This window comes from Eucalyptus grandis, chromosome 10 (assembly GCF_016545825.1).
Source record: "Eucalyptus grandis isolate ANBG69807.140 chromosome 10, ASM1654582v1, whole genome shotgun sequence".
Lineage (NCBI taxonomy): Eukaryota > Viridiplantae > Streptophyta > Magnoliopsida > Myrtales > Myrtaceae > Eucalyptus > Eucalyptus grandis.
This window is the reverse complement of record NC_052621.1, coordinates 20,158,148-20,177,336: the sequence shown is the minus strand read 5'-3', so window position 1 is coordinate 20,177,336 and position 19,189 is coordinate 20,158,148. Positions and strand designations below refer to the sequence as shown.

The 19,189-nt window shown below is 38.5% G+C and overlaps 1 protein-coding gene and 1 pseudogene across 1 annotated transcript; both read right to left on the bottom strand.

Moving 5' to 3' along the window:
* Nucleotides 1-9,910: 9,910 nt before the first annotated feature.
* LOC104430647 lies at nucleotides 9,911-11,038 on the bottom strand (annotated as a pseudogene).
* Nucleotides 11,039-15,611: 4,573 nt separating this feature from the next.
* Nucleotides 15,612-16,921, bottom strand: LOC104422181 (peroxidase 5). The gene is made up of 2 exons (XM_010034431.3): nucleotides 16,708-16,921; nucleotides 15,612-16,412 (listed from the first exon to the last, which is right to left on the bottom strand). Exons 1-2 carry the CDS (start codon nucleotides 16,918-16,920, stop codon nucleotides 15,645-15,647), a joined length of 981 nt encoding a protein of 326 aa, XP_010032733.2. The 5' UTR covers nucleotide 16,921; the 3' UTR covers nucleotides 15,612-15,644.
* Between the last annotated feature and the right edge of the window lie 2,268 nt (nucleotides 16,922-19,189).

Below are 19,189 nucleotides of genomic sequence, written 5' to 3'. Positions count from 1 at the left end.
GTGATGGGGATGGGATGAAGAGAAGATGAAATGCTCAATGCGGCTTTATAGATGGGCACCGGAAAGTGACAATCACATTCCTTTTAATAAAATATCGAAGGTTGGCGCTGATTGATTCGCATAAGAAACCGCGTCGTGCAGCTGTGCTTGTGCAAGCATTAGACGTAAAAGGAGAAAAGAAGAAGGAGCGCGAGTTTGGACTTTGAACAGTTCTTCGTGCATGGAGATTTTCAAGAAAGGGAACGGCCGGATTGCGTTCTGACTTTCAAAGATGTCAACTTCGCCATGTAGACAAGGATTTATTGAGATGGCGTCACCTTCTCGGCAGTATTCTATATCTTCGTACTTTTATGGTACGTTGGTCAATCATGCTGGCTTCAATTCTTATCCAATCTTCTGAAAGTCGCACCGCACCGCGTATTGTCTATAAAATAAAATCTAATTATTATAAGGTGATTATGTACGTACACTGGTGTACAATGATAATTGCTGCTTTTTTTTCAGTGGAAAATTCACTTTTGCACCATGTTTATTACAATGCAAACATATTGCAATTTAGGTAATTATAATAGATCATGGAAATTTGAATGATATCCATTAGTTTGTATACGAATTGAAACGTCATCAAATCTTAATATTCTCCCAAGGCGTCGTCAGATTTAAGAGACATTCCAAAGGATATTGGTTTTGTTTATGAGGTTAGAGAAACCACGAAGTATTATGAGATTATTTTCACAGTAGAATAGAGCGAGAGAAGATTACTTTGAACAGTTCTTCGTGCACGGAGATATATTATATGTATTTAGACGGCCCAATTGCGTTCTGACTTTCAAAGATGTCGACTTCGCCATGTAGACAAGGATCGTAGAGACCTCGTCACCGTCTAAGCAGCATATCAATTCCGATATCTGTTGTGTGTTTGGAGTTTTGTATTGTATAAGGATTACGTATATGGACGTTGGTCAATCATGTTGGCTTCAGTTCTTACCTAATGTTTTGGAACTCACTCCGCACTGCGGCGTTACCATATGGTAACCATGTACATCCACGTGTGTACAAATGATTATTGCTGTTACTTTGTCAGCAAAATTTTTACTTTTGCACCGCAACTATTACAATACAAGTATTTTACGATCTGCGTATTGATATGGATTATAGAAATTTCAATGAATTCTATCGGTTTGTATGAATTGAAACATCATAATCTCTTGATGTTTTCCCAAGGTATCATCGAATTTAAGAGACGTCCATAAGTTTATTGATTTTCTTTATGAGGCGAGAGAAATCACGAGAGATGATAGGCTCATTTTCACCGTTTATTAGTGTTATGACTAGATCTATCACCTAGAGGGGGTGAATAGGCAATTGTGCGGAGATGAAAGAGTTTCAACAAATATTGCAGCTAGACAACTTTTGATGAAGTGGTCAGATTTTACCGATGTACAATTCTATCACAATTAATAAAAATGAGTAAATGATAGAAAATTGCACACAAAAGTTTATAGTGGTTTGGCTCTTACAAGCCTACATCCACTCTTTAGTGCTATAGCCTATTGTCTGGAATCTAGTAGAAAAATCGATAAGAGGTTATAAGTCCTGAGCTTCGAGTATTCAAGTTTGTGTGAACAATTTCTCACACTCTCAGTCTCTAAAATGTTTACACAATATAGCTCAGCGAAGGCAAATGTGTATAATCACAAAACACTCTTCAGACTTAGGAATTATAAGCTTCAATTTTCGTGAATGCCAATTCTATCCCTTTAGCTTCAAGACCTCCTCTTATATTCATCCTAGTCCAAGCTGACTATTAGACATATCTCCAGAAGGATCATCCAGCCAATTTACCTGTTGGTCCTATATCTAGTTGAGAAGACTTGATAACTTCAGGATCGTCGGGGTTGATGCTTTCCATAATTTCCACCGTCCATACAACAGTTCGAGTTTCAAAAAGTTGAGTGTTTGTAAAGGGAAAGAATGTTTCGCCTCTAACAAGAAATTTCAAGAAGGTTGAATCTCCAATAGATATTAGGAATATTTTCTTTTTGAAACTTCTTATGAAAATGACAAGGTAACCAACCAATCGCTACTAGCCATTGCACGAGTATATTTGACTCCTACCTAACCATTTGACATAATATATAAAGAATGAAGAATAAATTGCAATTTTATATCTGATTGATATCATCCGATCCTATTCCACCAGACTTTCCACCTAAAAATACTTTTTATCATAAACAAATTCTTTAAGTTCTGTCAATTATCGAAACTACTTAGGGAATGTTTTCTCAACAATTAGAGTGAAAAAGATTACTAAAAAGCAATTTCAACAAAAACGACCCCTTTCAATTCTACTGAAACTTCCGCTAATTTATTTAGTAATCTAAATAAATTGGGATGGTTGAGTTTTAAGCTGGCATGGTACACTTCTTGAATGACTACAATGTCTCATCTCCACTAATTATTTGAAGATAAGCTTTAAACTACGACCAAATAGTAACACAAACAAGGAAAATTATCCAAAAAATCCTAAACATATTATACTTTTGACAATTTTGTCCTGAGCCTTTCAATTTTGTCAGTTGAATCATAAATATTTTCACGTTTTGCCAATGTAGTTCATTCGGTCAATTTTTGTCAGAAATTGTTAATGTAAATGCCAACTGTCACATGTAGCATAGTCGGCGTTGATATAAACAAATTTTTCCAAAATTTTCAATATTTATAGATATTTTTATGTTTTCTTTCTTTCACTTTTCTTTGCCGATTGCCAAGCCTTGGAGATAGCCGAAGACTAGCCAAAGGCAATGACCAGCAAGGGTCACCCTTGTTAGCCTTATGCGAGGGTTACCCTTAGCGGGATCTAGTGAGGGGTGACCTCGTTGACCTAGGGTGACCTCGTTGACCTTGGGCGACGCTCGACCTCACCAACTTTGGACAAGGCTTGACCTTAGTCGGCTAGCGAGGGCAAGCCTTGTCGAGGCTAGCAAGATCACCCCTCACCAAATTCATATGAGGTTCAACCTTACCTAAAGTTGGCGAGCTCGACACTCTAGTTTTCGGCGAGGCGACCCTGTTAGATCCAAGTCAAGGTGACCTCCCTTGAGGCTGGCGAGGGCAACCCTCATCGGTTGTTGCCTTTGGCTGGTCGCTCAGTCACCGGCCATTAACAAGGCCTGGCGACCGATGGAGAAAAATGAAAAAAAGAAAAGAAAAGAAGAGAAGATAAGAATGATAATAAAAATATAAAAATTAATAAAAAAAATTAAAAAAATTAAAAAGATTGTGTTCATCAATGTCGGCTATGCTCGTAGGATGTTTGGTGTATAGATCAGTGATTTCCAATCAAAATTGATTGAATGGACTATATTATCAAAATGTTCATGACTCAATTAACAAAATTAAAAAGGTTTATGATTGGATTGACTAAAAATGCAATAAATATAAGACTTTTAGGACAATTTTCCCAACACAAACATATTACCTTTATCACTAACTACCTTTCGAAATGCGTTTTGAAACTATTTTGTTGTAGAAAAACACCAATCAAAGATGCACCAATCGAAGAACAAGTAGAAAATGATGAACGGAAATCAAAATCACATTAGATACAAAATTTATGAGGAAAGCCCAAAACAGGAAAAACTATGAGGAGAGAGAGGTTTTACTATCTTCAACAAAGAGTATAGGAGTACAATCCAAAAAGCTCTAAAACCACTTGATAAACCACAAGATCTAAATATCCAACAAGAAGATAGGAAAAAACAAAATAGAAAATTATATAGAAGTTAGGGTTGAAGATGTGTTGTTAAACACTATTCTTTTATAGTCTCCCTTAAAAAATCCCTAAAATAAAGGTGCATGGTTTGAAACACCCTTATTTCTTAATTTCAAAGTTAAAACTCAACAAATCTCCACATTGACTTTATATCTCTAAAAGAGCATTATACCAAATACCACAAGATCTCTCTCCGTCACCAACACAAGTGACCACACAAGGCCACCCCAAAACAGTGAAATCAAGGATGCACACCTCTAAGTCTACGTGAGTGTACTCAGTGTAGGAAACAAAGGATGAAATGCCACCAATTCCACTTAAGCAACTCAAATGGCGAAAACGCCAATTAAGTCCCAGCAATGCTTGAACTTGATCAAAGGAATAACATATCTATCGGATTATCTATCATAAATACTTTTTTCATCGTAACCATATCCTTAGCAATTTCATCACATACAAAGTGATACTGTATGTCGATATGTTTTGTCTTCTCATGATACATCGTGTTCTTGGTTAACTGTATAGTATTTTGGTTATCGTAAAAGATAGCAGAGGCTGCCCCTACTCTACACCAAGTTTTGTAACTAAACACTTTAATTAGAGAGCTTTCCTTTACTGCTTCCGCCACTGCCATGTATTTTGCTCCAGTAGTAGACAAAGCAACCGTGTCCTACAAAGTTGCTCTCCAACCAATTGTGGAACCACCAAGCATAAAAACATAACTTGTCAAAAAATCTCCTTTTGTCAAGATTGCCTACATAGTTAGAACCAACGAAGCCATCAATCGAATGTCCTATATCCCAACATTTATTAAAGACTAAACCCACATCTGAGATATTTTGGATGTACTGAAAAATCTATTTCACAACTTGCTAGTGGGCTTTACTCGAATGTGCCATACACCTACTCATAACACTAACAACCTATGAAATATTTGGACGAGCATAAGCCATAACATACATGAGACTACCCACAACACTAGAATATGGAACTTGAAACATCTCATCTTCCTCTTCTTTAGTTTTAGGCAACAAAGAAACCGAAAGCCTAAAATGGGATGCCAAAGAAGTACTTATAGGTTTAGCATTCTTCATGCCAAAGCACTCAAGCATTTTCTCCATATACTTCTTTTGCGAGAGGTATAACTTCCCAAATTTTTGGTCTCTACGAATTACCATACCTAAAATTTTCTTGGCAACTCCATGATCTTTCATCTCAAATTTCCTGTTAAATCATCTCTTCAAATTTTGTATCTCTAATATGTTCTTCGCTACAATAAGTATGTCATCCACAAATAATAATAAATAAATAATAGAACCATCATGTAATCTCTTATAGTATACACAACTGTCATGTGCACTTTGCGAGTAGCCATGACTCAACATAAAATTATCAAATCTCTTGTACCATTGCCATGGAGATTGCCTGAGACCATAAAAAAAATGTTTCAACCAACAAACGTGATCTTCTTTACCCTCAATAACGAATCCCTCGGGTTGAAACATATAGATTGTCTCCTCAAGCTCACCATGTAGAAAAGTGTACTTAACATTAAGTTGCTTAAGTTCTAGATCATAAAGGACTATTAACGCGAGCACACATGAATGGAACTATGTTTCACAACTGGAGTGAATACTTCATTGAAGTCGATCCCTTCTGGGGGCTACATATTGATTGGTTTCGTTCGTTGAGAATCTCCTCTGAATCCTCCAATAGTTGTTAGGATATTATTGCTTCGTTTATGTTAATTCACCTTTGTGATGAGGAAATATAGTTGTGTTATTAATGTTGAGCCTCTAGTGTATGACTAGGGGAGAAACACTATGTGTATCCTACTATTATTAGTGATTAGTGGAAGTTTTTGGACAAACTTTTGTTGCTGGCTTTGTCTTCTTGTCATTTTGCCTACTGGTTGTTGCTAGGGTCAAGTCAATTTTCGTTAGTTTAGTTTTGAGGGAAAAATTAATCCTTGATTGAGTTTGTCTTTAGTGAATTGTTGTCCGATTCTCCCCAATAGTTTCGACAAAAAAAAAAAAAAAAATAGAAGTAGCAAGCTAAAAAAAATTGAAATAAACCATTATATATGTCCTTGTAGACCTTTCAAGCTGTTACAACCTTGCAATTCCTCCTAATCTCGCCTTAGCTCCAAGGGAGAGTATTTGTCAATCCACCTTCATCATTGGCACCACAAACTTAGTAGGCCATACTCTGCCATTATTCACATTATTCCTCATAATATTTGCCATCAAAGGGCTATTAAAAAGTGTACAATAAGAAGTCAATAGGCCTAAATTGTTCTTCAAATTAGTGTAGTACTTGTTGTCGAGCCTTATTTGTGTTGGTTCCCCCTCTTTTGCCTGGGCTCAAATTTTTTTTTCATGCTTTGCCCTTTAAATTTTTTGAAAAACTCAAATGAAAAAAAAAAACCTTATAAAAGTTCAAAATAAAAACTTTAATAATTCGATATTTAATAAATGGACTTTGCTAGCATAATAATCTTTGGGCTACTTTGAGAATAACAGTTTGTTGTGAGCCACAAATTCTTGATATAGTGGACCTCATAACAATTTATAATTATCTATCAATAGTTTTTTATGATCCTAAACAGATTATTATTCTTACAGTAGAATAAAAACTGTCACATAATCATTTCTTTTTAATAAAATTTTAACTTTCATGCAGTACAATTAAAGCAAAAACTAATAAAAGTCATTAAAAATTTGAATACACCCTATTATACTCATTCGTGATAAAAATAAAAATATATAATCCATGATGAGTCGATGCTTATTTTGAGGAACTCAAATGAAAAAAACTTATAAAAATTTCAAATAAAAATTTCTGTAGTTCGATGTTTAATAAAAGTTAAGTTTCATGCAGTACAAGTAAAGCCAAACATCATAGAAGTCATTGAAAATTTGATGTCCATCGCCTACAGTAGGCAAGGGCCATCGAGCCCTCACTGGCTGCGGGCGAGGGCTTGTAGGTTGACCCTCGCCACAAATGGTGAAGGTGGCCTCGGCCATGGTTGGCGAGGGCCGTCCAAATCGAGGCCCTATAGGGAGGTGCTCAAGGGTAAATGGGTAGCCGAAGAAGCCGTCGATCTGGGAGCGATCATGGGAAGAAGGGACGAAGAAGGCGGCATGGGCATCCCAGTCATAATCTTGACAGAAGACAAGATTGTCAGTGGAGTGCCAGGCGGAGGTGGGGGAGGTCCCCCCTCACGGCCATTAGCAAGGGCCTACAAGCCCTTGCTCGCGGCCAAAAAGGGCTTGATGGCCCTCTCTAGCCGCGATCGAGGCCACCCTTGTTAGATTTGGCGAGGGTTGGCCTGCAAGCCCTTGCCCGTGGCCAGCGAGGGCTCGACTACCCTTGCTCGCTGTCGGCGATGGGCGTCTAGTCCTTACTAGCCTAAGGCAAGGCCAACCCTCTAGCAACCGACGCTCACCGGCCCTTCTCAAGTTCGGTGTTATTGATATGGGCAAGAAGAAGACGAACAAGGGACGAAGAAGATGATGAATAACACACCATTGACCAAAAAAAAAGAACGGGACAATCGAAAATGAAAAAAAGAATTTTTTTGGACAAAAATATGCCTAATCAAGCCATCGGAAGATGCATCTATTCATCGGCTAGTGATTGAGGTCATTCTTTGAGATAAATGACCACTATGGGTCCTTATTTAAGATAGACTCCACTTCAGGTCATCTTTTGAGAAAATGGTGCACTTTGGGTCCCTATTTGGGATTTTCCCTTATTTACAAGGTAAGAGATCACGAAATGTGATGGGATTATTTTTAGGACTAAGCATGGTTTGGGTGGACAGTTCCACCCTAGAACTGGGAACTGCCCACTAATGATCGATTTTGAAAAACTGAAACTGGAAATTGCCTAGTTCCATAGAACTATTGAGAACCGGTCCGATTCTTGAGTGGGTCCGTAGAACTAGTCCCATTAGACTTCACGTACTCAATGTAATGCTTTCTGGCAAGCCAAAGTAAAGCAAAAATTAAAAAACTTCCCTACTCTTAATTGCAAAATTAGTAAAAAGATTGTACTTGTATTAAAAGTTGAGAGCTAATGCTATGAGTCAATGGACATTGAGCTTGAGAGTCGATATTGTGAGTGAGAGATAGAGAGATGACTCATATGAGATGAGAGTGAGACAAGATGAACACTCGTTAATGGGTGTTAAGCTTCGAATTAGGGATTTTAAGGTTTTCATTTTTCTTAAATTTTTTTTCGTGTGAAATTTTTCTTAAAAATTAAATATATATTTATATATTAGAGATATAGTTCAAGTGGGTGGGTGGGCAGTTTCATACCTAGTATTGAGAATCGAACCAATATCCTTTGGTTCCAATTTATTGGAATCAAGAATCGGACCGGTTTCCTTGAGAACTACCGACTTCAATCCAATCTGATCCGGTCCGGTTTGGGTGATCCGAGTGCTTTCCAATTCTTTTGCATACTCCTAATTATTTGCATCGTAAATTAGAGTGAGAGAAGATTACTGCATGGTAAATTCAATAAAAACAACACCTTTCAATCTTACCCGAAACATATGCTAATTAATTCAATAATATAACTTGGACCCAAAAATTTAGTAATCTAAAATAAGGTGAGATAATTGAGTTTCGAGATGGCATGGCACACTTTTTGAATGACTACAATGTCTTGTCTCCACTAATCACTTGGATATAAGCTTCAATCTACCACCTAAAAGTAATACAACATCTTAGCTTTATCACTTACTAATTTTTTTAAAATAGAAAATCCAGAATATCAACAGTAACAATAGTAATAAAAATACTATTTTCTATTCTGGTTAAGGGAAGAATGGTGGTGAAAGAAACTGTTCTTCAACAACTATAGTGGCCTGACTTCTAGAAGATTTCATCGGCCTTATACCTTCTAATGCATCCAAATGGATCAGGTAACACACATCCTGCAACTTGAGAAAGCTAATTTGGAAACATACATCTTAACAATGTGATTTATTGATAATTTATCAACACTTTTATGAAGTTGCCATTGTTATACTAAGTTATTAACGTTTATTTGCATAACTTATCGATGTCTCAAGTTTACTAAGGGTGCGTTTGTCTTTATAAATATGATCTTCACGAAATGGATTTCCAAAATCGGGAAAAGTATTGGTACTAAAGAAATTCGTATGTTGGATTTAAGAGATGTATCGATTGCTTTAGAAATTGAGAAAAGTACTAAGAATATCCTAAATTTATTGCATTGGTACTAATTTAGTACTAATTTTTTTAATTGGACAATTTAGTTATAAACTTTTTTCGCATTTTATTAATTGAATTCATTCTGTCAATGTAGGATGAAAATTGCTAATATGGATATTGACCATCCTATATGCTGCGTAGAATCATCAATATGTGGCACGACTGATGCTAATGTAAATATTCTTTTTTCCTTTATTTTTTTTCTTTCCCTTTTCTTTTTGCCAATGGCCGAGACACATGCCATGGCCAGCAAGGGCCACCCTCGCTGTGCATTGCTTGGGTGAAGGTTGGCCTCACCTATGTTGGCAATGGTGACCCTTGCTCAAAAGAGAACCATGGCTAGTGCCGGCTATCAACAGACCGAGAAAGGAAAGAAAAGGAAAGGTAAAAAAGAGAAAAATATATCAATTTTTTTATTAAAAAAATGTTGACATCAGTGTTAGTTATATCACGTAGAATGGCCAGCATCCACGATAACAATTTCCTATCTAAATTGATTAGATGGACTCTTTTGGCAAAACATGAAAAATGTCTATGATTGAACTAATCCAGTAGAAATGTTTATAATATTTTTTTTTCAAATTGAAAAAAATGTTTAAGATTAAATTAGTTCCATTGTAATAAATTTCGGATTTTTTGGGTACTTTTTCCATTATAAAGCTACCGACACAAAAATTAAATCAAAATAAAGGAATGATTACAACAGTAGAATTGGCCCATTCTATTAGGTAAATACACACTTGTTTTGGGTCTAAAGATAAATAAGCACTCGAAGTTCATGAAAAAGAAGAAAATAAATTACACACTTGAAGTAGCAATGAATGAATGAAACAATGTACAAAAAAAAAAAAAAAAAAAAATCGAAATGAAAGCATATATATATGTTCTAATAGTTCACAACTCTGCAATTCCTCCTAATCTCGCCCTGGCTCCCGGTGAGAACATCGATTGATCCCATCTTCACCATTGCAGCTGCAAATTTGTTAGCCCATGCTCCGCCATGATTAGCGTTCCTCCTCACAATATGTGCCGTCGAAGGGCTATTAAAAAGCGTTTGATCTGAAGTCAGTACGCCTCGGTGTTTCTTTAAATTAGTGTAGTACTTGTTGTCGAGCCCGTTGGCAGTGACAAAGTCCAATGGGACCGTCGGGTCTCTGGTACCACCATTGTTCGGACACTTCGCTTTCAGTTCACTGGCCAACTTGGGTTCCATTGAAGGGTCTCGCTTGTGAGTGGCGTTGAAGGAGTACAAGCGGTTCGAGAAGGAGGAACAGTGCGAGACTCCGATCGAATGCGCACCGGATAGTGTCACCATTTCGTCTAGGGAGAGACCTTTCCTTGCAAAATTAGCTTCTAACTGTTGAGCATCCAAGGAAGGAGGGGGAAGATTCTGGGACGGCTCGTCTCTGAGGGAGACTAGCCATCGCGCTGACCGGCCGGGACTGCGTAGTTAATGCTGCCCAGCTTGTAGGTGCTGTCGCGGGCTGCGAATGCCAGAATATCGGCACAGGAGACCGTCTGGGGGCATAGATACTCTAGCTCGGCCTTTGCCTCGTCGATGACTTCGTAGCCTCGTAAGCTTGGGTTGTTCGCGGGATGCTCCTTCTCTGATGGGTTGCCCGGTGTTGAATCGAGCAAAATTGATGCATCGCAACCCTATTATTGTTTCAAAAAATACGAAAATCATCAGAATTGCTGAAATGCATCTGCATAAGGAGCGTCGATTATTAAGTTACTGCTTATTGAAATCGAGATTGTTACTGCTACTTCAGAAATGTGGTAAGAAGTGTTTGCATACCCGAACAAAGCAATCACGGAAGTGCATTCTAATAAGCCCGGCGCCAGTGCCGGGATTTCTGGCCACCGCCTTGTTCACGGCTTTTCGAATGACAGACTCTGCAGCCGGGCAAGTGGAGCGGTAGAATCGAACTTGGAGAGTTGCTGAACCTGAGTTCAGCATGGTGGTGAGCAAGAAAATGATACAGAAGCCGAAAGAGGTTTCCATAGTTTTCATTTCCAGGAATGAACCAGGATAGGAGCTGACAAAAGGGTAGAAAGAATACCGAATGTGAAATCACTTGAGAGTGAGAGTTTGGAAGAAGATGAATACGATATGGAGGTAAGAGAGAAACCGAGTGGGCGATGGAGAGAAGATGAAATGTGAAATTGGTCTTTATAGATCGGATTGGACGTGTGACAATCACATTAAGATGATATTAAGGTCGGTTTTGATTGATTCGTGGAAGAAAGCGTGTGTTGCAGCTGTGCTTTCGCAGGCACAGATAAGAAGCAAAAGAAGAAAACGAGGAAAGTTTCAACGTGAAGGTGGACGAGCGTGAGACTTTTTGAACGGTTCGTCCTGAACTGGTCTTTAAGAAGGTCTCTCTTCGAAGCATTGCAAGGGACAGCGTTTGCCTGCACTTTTATGGGAAAATATTTCAAAAATTCATTCCAACTAATTTTGGTTTGAAATTACTAACGCGATAATTGTGTCACATAGGACGATCAACATCCACATTAGTGATTTTCAATCAAAATTAATTGAAATGACTATATTGACAAATCGTTGAAAGGATTAAGACTAAATTAACAAAATTAAAAAGTTTATGATAGAATTGGTAACCATATAATAAGTTTGCAAATTTTTGAACAAATTTCCCGGTTTTCAAAGAAGTCAACTTGGTGGTGAGAGGGCTGCAGAGAGCTTATCGTCACCTTCTCAAGTTCCTAGTATTGTACTGATTCTGATTTCTTCTTTTGTGTTAGGTACTGATAGATCGATTAATATTTGATTATGCAGGCGTACGTGACTTTGGTTCGGTCAACCAATTTAGCTCCACGCCACCGCGTAATGATTTTTAATTATATTATTAATATATAACTGCATGTGACATACGTATTTGTTCAAATTATTGTATGCAAAGGATGAGAATCGTCTAAGAATGATCGGATCATTCACTATAATATATTTGGAAATTTGAGACTAGAAATTTGCCTTTAGAGATCGATTATTTGGCTTTTAAGCTTTCAGTGGCAGCTAAAGGCATCTTGCGTTCCCAAATCGCGGAATCTTTCAGTGGTCAATTAGCTGTAGATTATTCGGCTCATTAAACATATATTTTTTGAGTGTTAGTTGACTTACACATGATTAGTCAAGGGTGCTGGCGAATTACAAATGAGTAGTCAAGAAACCTAGGATGGGCACCAAAATCTCAAGCCCGAATCCCTGACTACAAGGCACAAGCATAGACACTGGTCTTAGGTCCATCAAAACTAAACTCGAGAACTCAGTGCCCGTGCTCGACTCCCTAACACGCCGCCTTAGGTTTACAGAGGCCTAGCCCGATCCATGCACCTGAGCTTGGGTCCATCGAGATGGAGTTAGAACGCTAGTGCTTAGGATTGAGACCCTAGTGCCGTAAGACTTCGATACTAGTGCTCGTGCCTGGATCCATTGAAGCCAAGCCCCAAACCGAGTGCCCAAGACCCATTCCCCTGCTCTTGGACTTAGGTCCATCAAGGTTGGGTCGGAGACCTTGGCGCCCTTGCCCGAGTGCATTAGGGCCCAAACTCAGTCCTTGGGCCCAGGCCTTGCATCGATGGACCAAAGTGTGGGGGAATAGGCATGGACACGGCTAGCTTTGATGGACTTAGGCTCAGAAGTGATAGAATTGGGCATGGGCGCTGGGTGCAAGGCCCAACCTCAACAAACCCAAGCACGAGTGCCAAGGACTCGAGCCCAACGTCCCAGGCACGTACATCGGTATCTAGGGCCCAAGCAGGGTGGCCAAGGTCCTGGGCCCAAGCACGATGGCCAAGCTCCTAGCCCAAGCATTGGGGACGTGGCCCCATTGCCAAGGAATTGGAACAAGTGTTAGGGTTCTTATGCCCAAGTGTGGTATTTCTGATCCAAGCGTTGATATTTAATCTTATTTTGAAAATTAATTTTTGATTTTTATAAGAAAAAATCATTTTCCTAAATTTAAATTTTGTTATGAAAACCTTTTTTGTTGACTAGAAAAACATTTCCCATTAATTTATTTTCATAAGAAAATCAAATATCAAAAAATGATAGAAATAAATTACCAAAAAATATTTTCTACAAAACAAACAAAGCCTTGATCTTGAATATTTTGCCTCTTATAACATACTATAGCAACAATCATTTTGATGAGCCTTTAAGATGGTTATCTTCTAGTCGAACTTGGTGGATGAATTTTGAAGATAAGGCACAAGATTGAAGAGTCAATAATACAAGTTACAGTGTTATTAATTGCATTTCTAAATTCCTAGAAGTCTTTAATGTTATGTAAGTTTCAAGAGTTAAAATTCTAAGTACCTAGGCTCTTTATTATGCTTTCTAGTTCCCAAGCCCTTTTAATGCTTTAGTAGTTCCCTAGATATCATCTCTGCTATAATTAGAGGAAGACTCTCATTGTGAGAGCATACCAGACTTTGAGGAATGAAAATATTTGAGATTACCTTTGTTTTAGTGAATATATTTGGAGAGTGGATAACTCTTATTCCAGTCTCTTCATTCTTGGAGAGTGGATTACTCCTTGGTATTTAGCCAAGAAACGCTTTATTCTTGATTGGTGGTTTTCCTTTAAGCCTTGGTGGTTAGCTTCTCCTATCCTGAAATTCGTTAGCCTTGGCAGGTGGCTTGACCTTTAAGCCTTCGTAGTGAACTTCATCTATCCCGGTCCTCATCCTTGGTTGATGGCGCGTCCTCTAGACCTTGGTGGCAATCATTTTCAATCCCTGCATTTGCATTTCATAGTTCGATAACCATCCCCATACACACCATTTCCATAAATTCACTTAACCAGAAAATTTCCCCTTTCCGAATTACTCACCCACATACACATCACCATGGCATGTGTTGGCCATTGGTAGAAAGAGAGAGGAAAGAAAAAGAAAACAAGAAAGGGATTTTTTTTTTTTTTTAAATTTCATGTCAACGATCGGTTGTGCCATACGACAGCAATTTTTAACCAAATTGGTTAGATGGACTTAATTGGCAAAATACAAAAAAAATTTAAAATTAAATTTATCCAATTGAAAGGCTTATGACTTTTTTTTTCCCTAGTGGAAAAATGTTTAGGAAGGGATTTGTTCCAATAAAATAGATTAAGGTTTTTTTTTTTTTTAAATACTTTTCCCTTTAGAAATCTACTAGCATGAAAGATGAATCAAAATAAAGGAATGATTGCAATAGTAGATTTGGCCGCTATTAATAAGTACACACTTGAAGTTCACGAAAGAAGAAAATAAATTACACAATTGAAGTAGCAATTAATGAATGAATGAAATGATGTACAAAAAAAAAATCAAAATAAAAGCTTATACATGTTCTAATAAACCTTGTAAGCATCTGCTAGTTCACAACTCTGCAATTTCTCCTAATCTCGCCCTGGCTCCCGGTGAGAATATCGATCGTTCCCATCTTTACCATCACAGCTGCGAACTTGTTAGCCCATGCTACGCCATGATTCACGTGCTTCCTCATGATATATGCTGTTGAAGGGCTATCAAAAAGTGTCTGATCGGAAGTCAATATGCCTCGATGGTTCTTCAAATTAGTGTAGCACTTGTTGTCGAGCCTGTTAGGATCATCTCATGATTTTTTAAATTGAAATGTACATGATTAACGGTCTAAATTTTCCTTTGCATCCCATATTTGATGGACCAGATTATATGTATCGAACAATATGTTTAGGTTGGTGGTAGGATAGAACTTCCCTAACACGATTTAGAAGATTTGATGTTATGAGTGGGACCGACTTGATCTGAGGTTGTGAGGGCTCAGCGGCAACCTCCATCTGCCAAGCGAGCAAAGGGAAGGAGAGACAGAGATAAGGGTGTGAGGATTCGAGGGGGCTGGTGGGATGAGTGCTGAAGGCGGCCGTCGCGCATGACACAGAGTTGCGGCTTTTTCGAAGTTGGCATAGTGACGACAGCCTTGTTGACGAGCTAGCTGAGGAAATTCGTCAAACGGATGGATCGGATAAAAAAATGATCTAACATAACTTGATTCATTTAACTCATTTTGACCTATATCATGCAATCCAAATCAAATGACCAATATTTAACCCATACTAAATCAATACTCGACTCTATGCATATTGTTAAAACACTTATATATTTAACTCGATCTAGAAAAATGTATAGCCAAACTAAGGTGAAAGCACGTAGTGAGCGAGTGCGAGATCAAAAGATATTCATAAAGGTAGGTTGTATATAAGTAAATTATGAACCCATTAAAAACATATACTTTATGATCCATTTACTAAATATAACTAACTCATATGATAATCTAACTTATCAAATATGGGTTAAGAAGTTGGCCATTTGATGAAAACACGGAGCAAATCCAATGGTCGTGGATAGGGAATGAGCATGAGGACACAGTTAGCCCTTCACACGATGGAATTAATATCTTGGTCGTGCTAATCGTTATATACTTCTTTGTGTTGTTGCCCTCCTTAGAAGAAGAAGAAGAAGAAGAAGAAGAAGAAGAAGAAGAAGAAGAAGAAAATGATAATACACACTTAAAGCAGCATTGAAAGAAATGAAACAATGTCGGATGAAAAGTCAAAGTTAAACCTAATGGTCCATATCTAGTTTACCACCCTGCATTTCCTCCTAATCTCACCCTCGTTCCCGGTGAGGACGTCAATCGATCCCATCTTCACCATTGCCGCTGCGAACTTGTTAGCCCATGCTCCGCCATTATTTGCATTGCTCCTCACGATATTCGCCGTCGAAGGGCTGTTAGAAAGAGTCTGATCAGAAGTCAATAGGCCTCGGTGGTTCTTCAAATTAGTGTAGTACTTGTTGTCTAGCCTGTTCGGCGTGACCAAGTCCAATGGCACAGTGGGATCGCTAGTGCCTCCATTGTTCGGACACTTAGATTTCAGTTGAGTAGCCAACTTGGTGTCCATTGAAGGGTCTTGGGTGTGAGTGGCATTGAAGGAGTACAAGCGGTTCGAGAAGGAGGAGCAATGCGAGACTCCAATCGAATGTGCACCGGATAGCGTCACCATCTCGTCCAGAGAGAGGCCTTTTCTCGCAAAATTAGCTTCTAATTGTTGCGCATTGAAGAAGAAAGGAGGAAGATCCTGGGAGGGCTCGTCTTTGAGTGAGACCAGGCCATCGCGGCGACCCGCTGGGACTGCGTAGTTGATGCTGCCGAGTTTGTAGGCACTGTCGCGTGCTGCGAATGCAAGAATGTCAGCGCATGAGACCTTCTGCGGGCATAGAGACTCTAGCTCAGCCTTTGCCTCGTCAATGACTTCAAAACCTCGTAAGCTCGGGTTGTTCGCTGGATGTTCCTTCTCTGATGGGTTGCCTGGGGTCGAATCTAGCAAGATCGAAGCATCGCAGCCCTATTATTGGATCAAAGAACAACAAAGCAATTGTCAGGATAGCTGAAGTGCATCTGCACAAGAAATATAGATTATTTTGTGACCGGTCGGTTAGACAAAACTTAAAAAGTCCTGGACCAGTGATAGAATGTGAAATGTACTCCCCACACTCCCATCTCATCGATATCTTTTGTACTGACAAAAGATAGGCATACGCTTTTTGCTTAAAAAAAAAAGGTTTTCCTTGCATTACTATTTTTCCGCAAACGAGATTATAACCACTACTTCTGAAATGTGTAAAGAAGTTCTTGCATACCCGAACAAAGCAATCATGGAAGTGCATTCTAATAAGCCCAGCACCGATGCCAGGGTTCTTGGCCACCGCTTTGTTCACAGCTTTCCGGATGACGGACTCCGCAGACGGGCAAGTGGAGCGGTAGAATCCCACTTGGAGAGTTGCTGAACCCGAGTTCAGAAAGGTGATGAACGAGAACATGGCACAGAAGAAATAGGTTCTCATAGTTCTCATTCCCAAGAACGAACCGCAGGATAGAGGCTGACAAAAAATGGATACTAATATGCTGGAAAATCAGGAGCGCGAGAGAGAGGAAAGTTTACGAGATCAGTTGTGAGTGAGAGAGCTAGTAAGCAGATGACAACTGTATAGAGATAGAGAGAAGAAACCAAGTGATGGGGATGGGATGAAGAGAAGATGAAATGCTCAATGCGGCTTTATAGATGGGCACCGGAAAGTGACAATCACATTCCTTTTAATAAAATATCGAAGGTTGGCGCTGATTGATTCGCACAAGAAACCGCGTCGTGCAGCTGTGCTTGTGCAAGCATTAGACGTAAAAGGAGAAAAGAAGAAGGAGCGCGAGTTTGGACTTTGAACAGTTCTTCGTGCATGGAGATTTTCAAGAAAGGGAACGGCCCGATTGCGTTCTGACTTTCAAAGATGTCAACTTCGCCATGTAGACAAGGATTTATTGAGATGGCGTCACCTTCTCGGCAGTATTCTTTATCTTCGTACTTTAATGGTACGTTGGTCAATCATGCTGGCTTCAATTCTTACCCAATCTTCTGAAAGGCGCACCGCACCGCGTATTGTCTATAAAATAAAATCTAATTATTATAAGGTGATTACGTAAGTACAGGGGTGTACAATGATAATTGCTGCTTTTTCTTCAGTGGAAAATTCACTTTTGCACCATGTTTATTACAATGCAAACATAGTGCAATTTAGGTAATTATAATAGATCATGGAAATTTGAATGATATCCATTCGTTTGTATACGAATTGAAACATCATCAAATATTAATGTTCTCCGAAGCATCGTTAGATTTAAGAGACATTCCAAAGGATATTGGTTTTGTTTATGAGGTTAGAGAAATCACGAAGTATTATGAGATTATTTTCACTGTAGAATAGAGCGAGAGAAGATTACTTTGAACAGTTCTTCATGTATGGAGATATATTATATGTATTTAGACGGCCCAATTGCGTTCTGACTTTCAAAGATGTCGACTTCGCCATGTAGAAAAGGATAGTAGAGACCTCGTCACCGTCTAAGCAGCATATCAATTCCGATTTCTGTTGTGTGTTTGGAGTTTTGTATTGTATAAGGATTACGTATATGGACGTTGGTCAATCATGTTGGCTTCAGTTCTTACCTAATGTTTTGGAACTCACTCCGCACCGCCGAGTTACCATAAGGTAACCATGCACATCCACGTGTGTACAAAGGATTATTGCTGTTACTTTGTCAGCAAAAATTTTACTTTTGCACCGCAACTATTACAATACAAGTATTTTACGATCTGCGTATTGATATGGATTATAGAAATTTCAATGAATTCTATCGGTTTGTATGAATTGAAACATCATCACCTCTTGATGTTTTCCCAAGGTATCATCGAATTTAAGAAACGTCCAGAAGATTATCGATTTTCTTTATGAAGCAAGAGAAATCATGAGAGATGATAGGCTCCTTTTCACCGTTTATTAGTGTCATGACTAGATCTATCACCTAGAATGGGTGAATAGGTGATTGTGCGGAGATAAAAGAGTTTAAACAAATATTGCAACTTGACAACTTTTGATGAAGTTGTCAGATTTTACCAGCTTACAATTCTATCACAATTAATAAAAATGAGTAAATGATAGAAAATTGCACACAAAGGTTTATAGTGGTTTGGCTTTTACAAGCCTACATCCAATCTTTAGCACTATAGCCTATTGGCTGGAATCTACTAGAAAAATCAATAAGAGGTTATAAGTCCTGAGCTTCGAGTATTCAAGTTTGTGTGAACAACTTCTCACACTCTCAATCTCTAAAAGGTTTACACAATATAGCTCAGCGAAGGCAAATGTGCATAATCACAAAACACTCTTTAGACTTAGGAAATATAAGCTTCAATTTGAATGCTAATTCTATCCCTTCAAGTTTGAGACCTCCTCTTATATTCCTCCTAGTCCAAGGTAACCGTTAGACATATCTCCAGAAGGATCATTCAGCCAATTTACCTGTTGATCCTGTATCTAGTTGAGAAGACTTGATAACTTTAAGATCGTCGGGTTGATGCTTTCCATAATTTCTGCCGCCCATACAGCAATTCGAGTTTCAAAAAGTTGAGTGTTTGTAAATAAAAAGAATGTTTCGACTCTAATAAGAAATTCCAGGAAGGTTGAATCTCCGATAGATATTAGGAAGATTTTCCTTTTGAAACTTCTTATGAAAATGACAAGGTAACCAACCAATCACTACTAGCTGTTGCACGAGCATATTTGACTCAAT

Bases quoted from the DNA above. Each gene is read 5' to 3' on its own strand.
- LOC104422181 (XM_010034431.3), bottom strand. From the start codon at position 16,920: ATGAGAACTATGAGAACCTATTTCTTCTGTGCCATGTTCTCGTTCATC. The intron at 16,413-16,707 runs GTATGCAAGAAC...ATCCAATAATAG, and splicing joins TCCATGATTGCTTTGTTCGG to GGCTGCGATGCTTCGATCTT.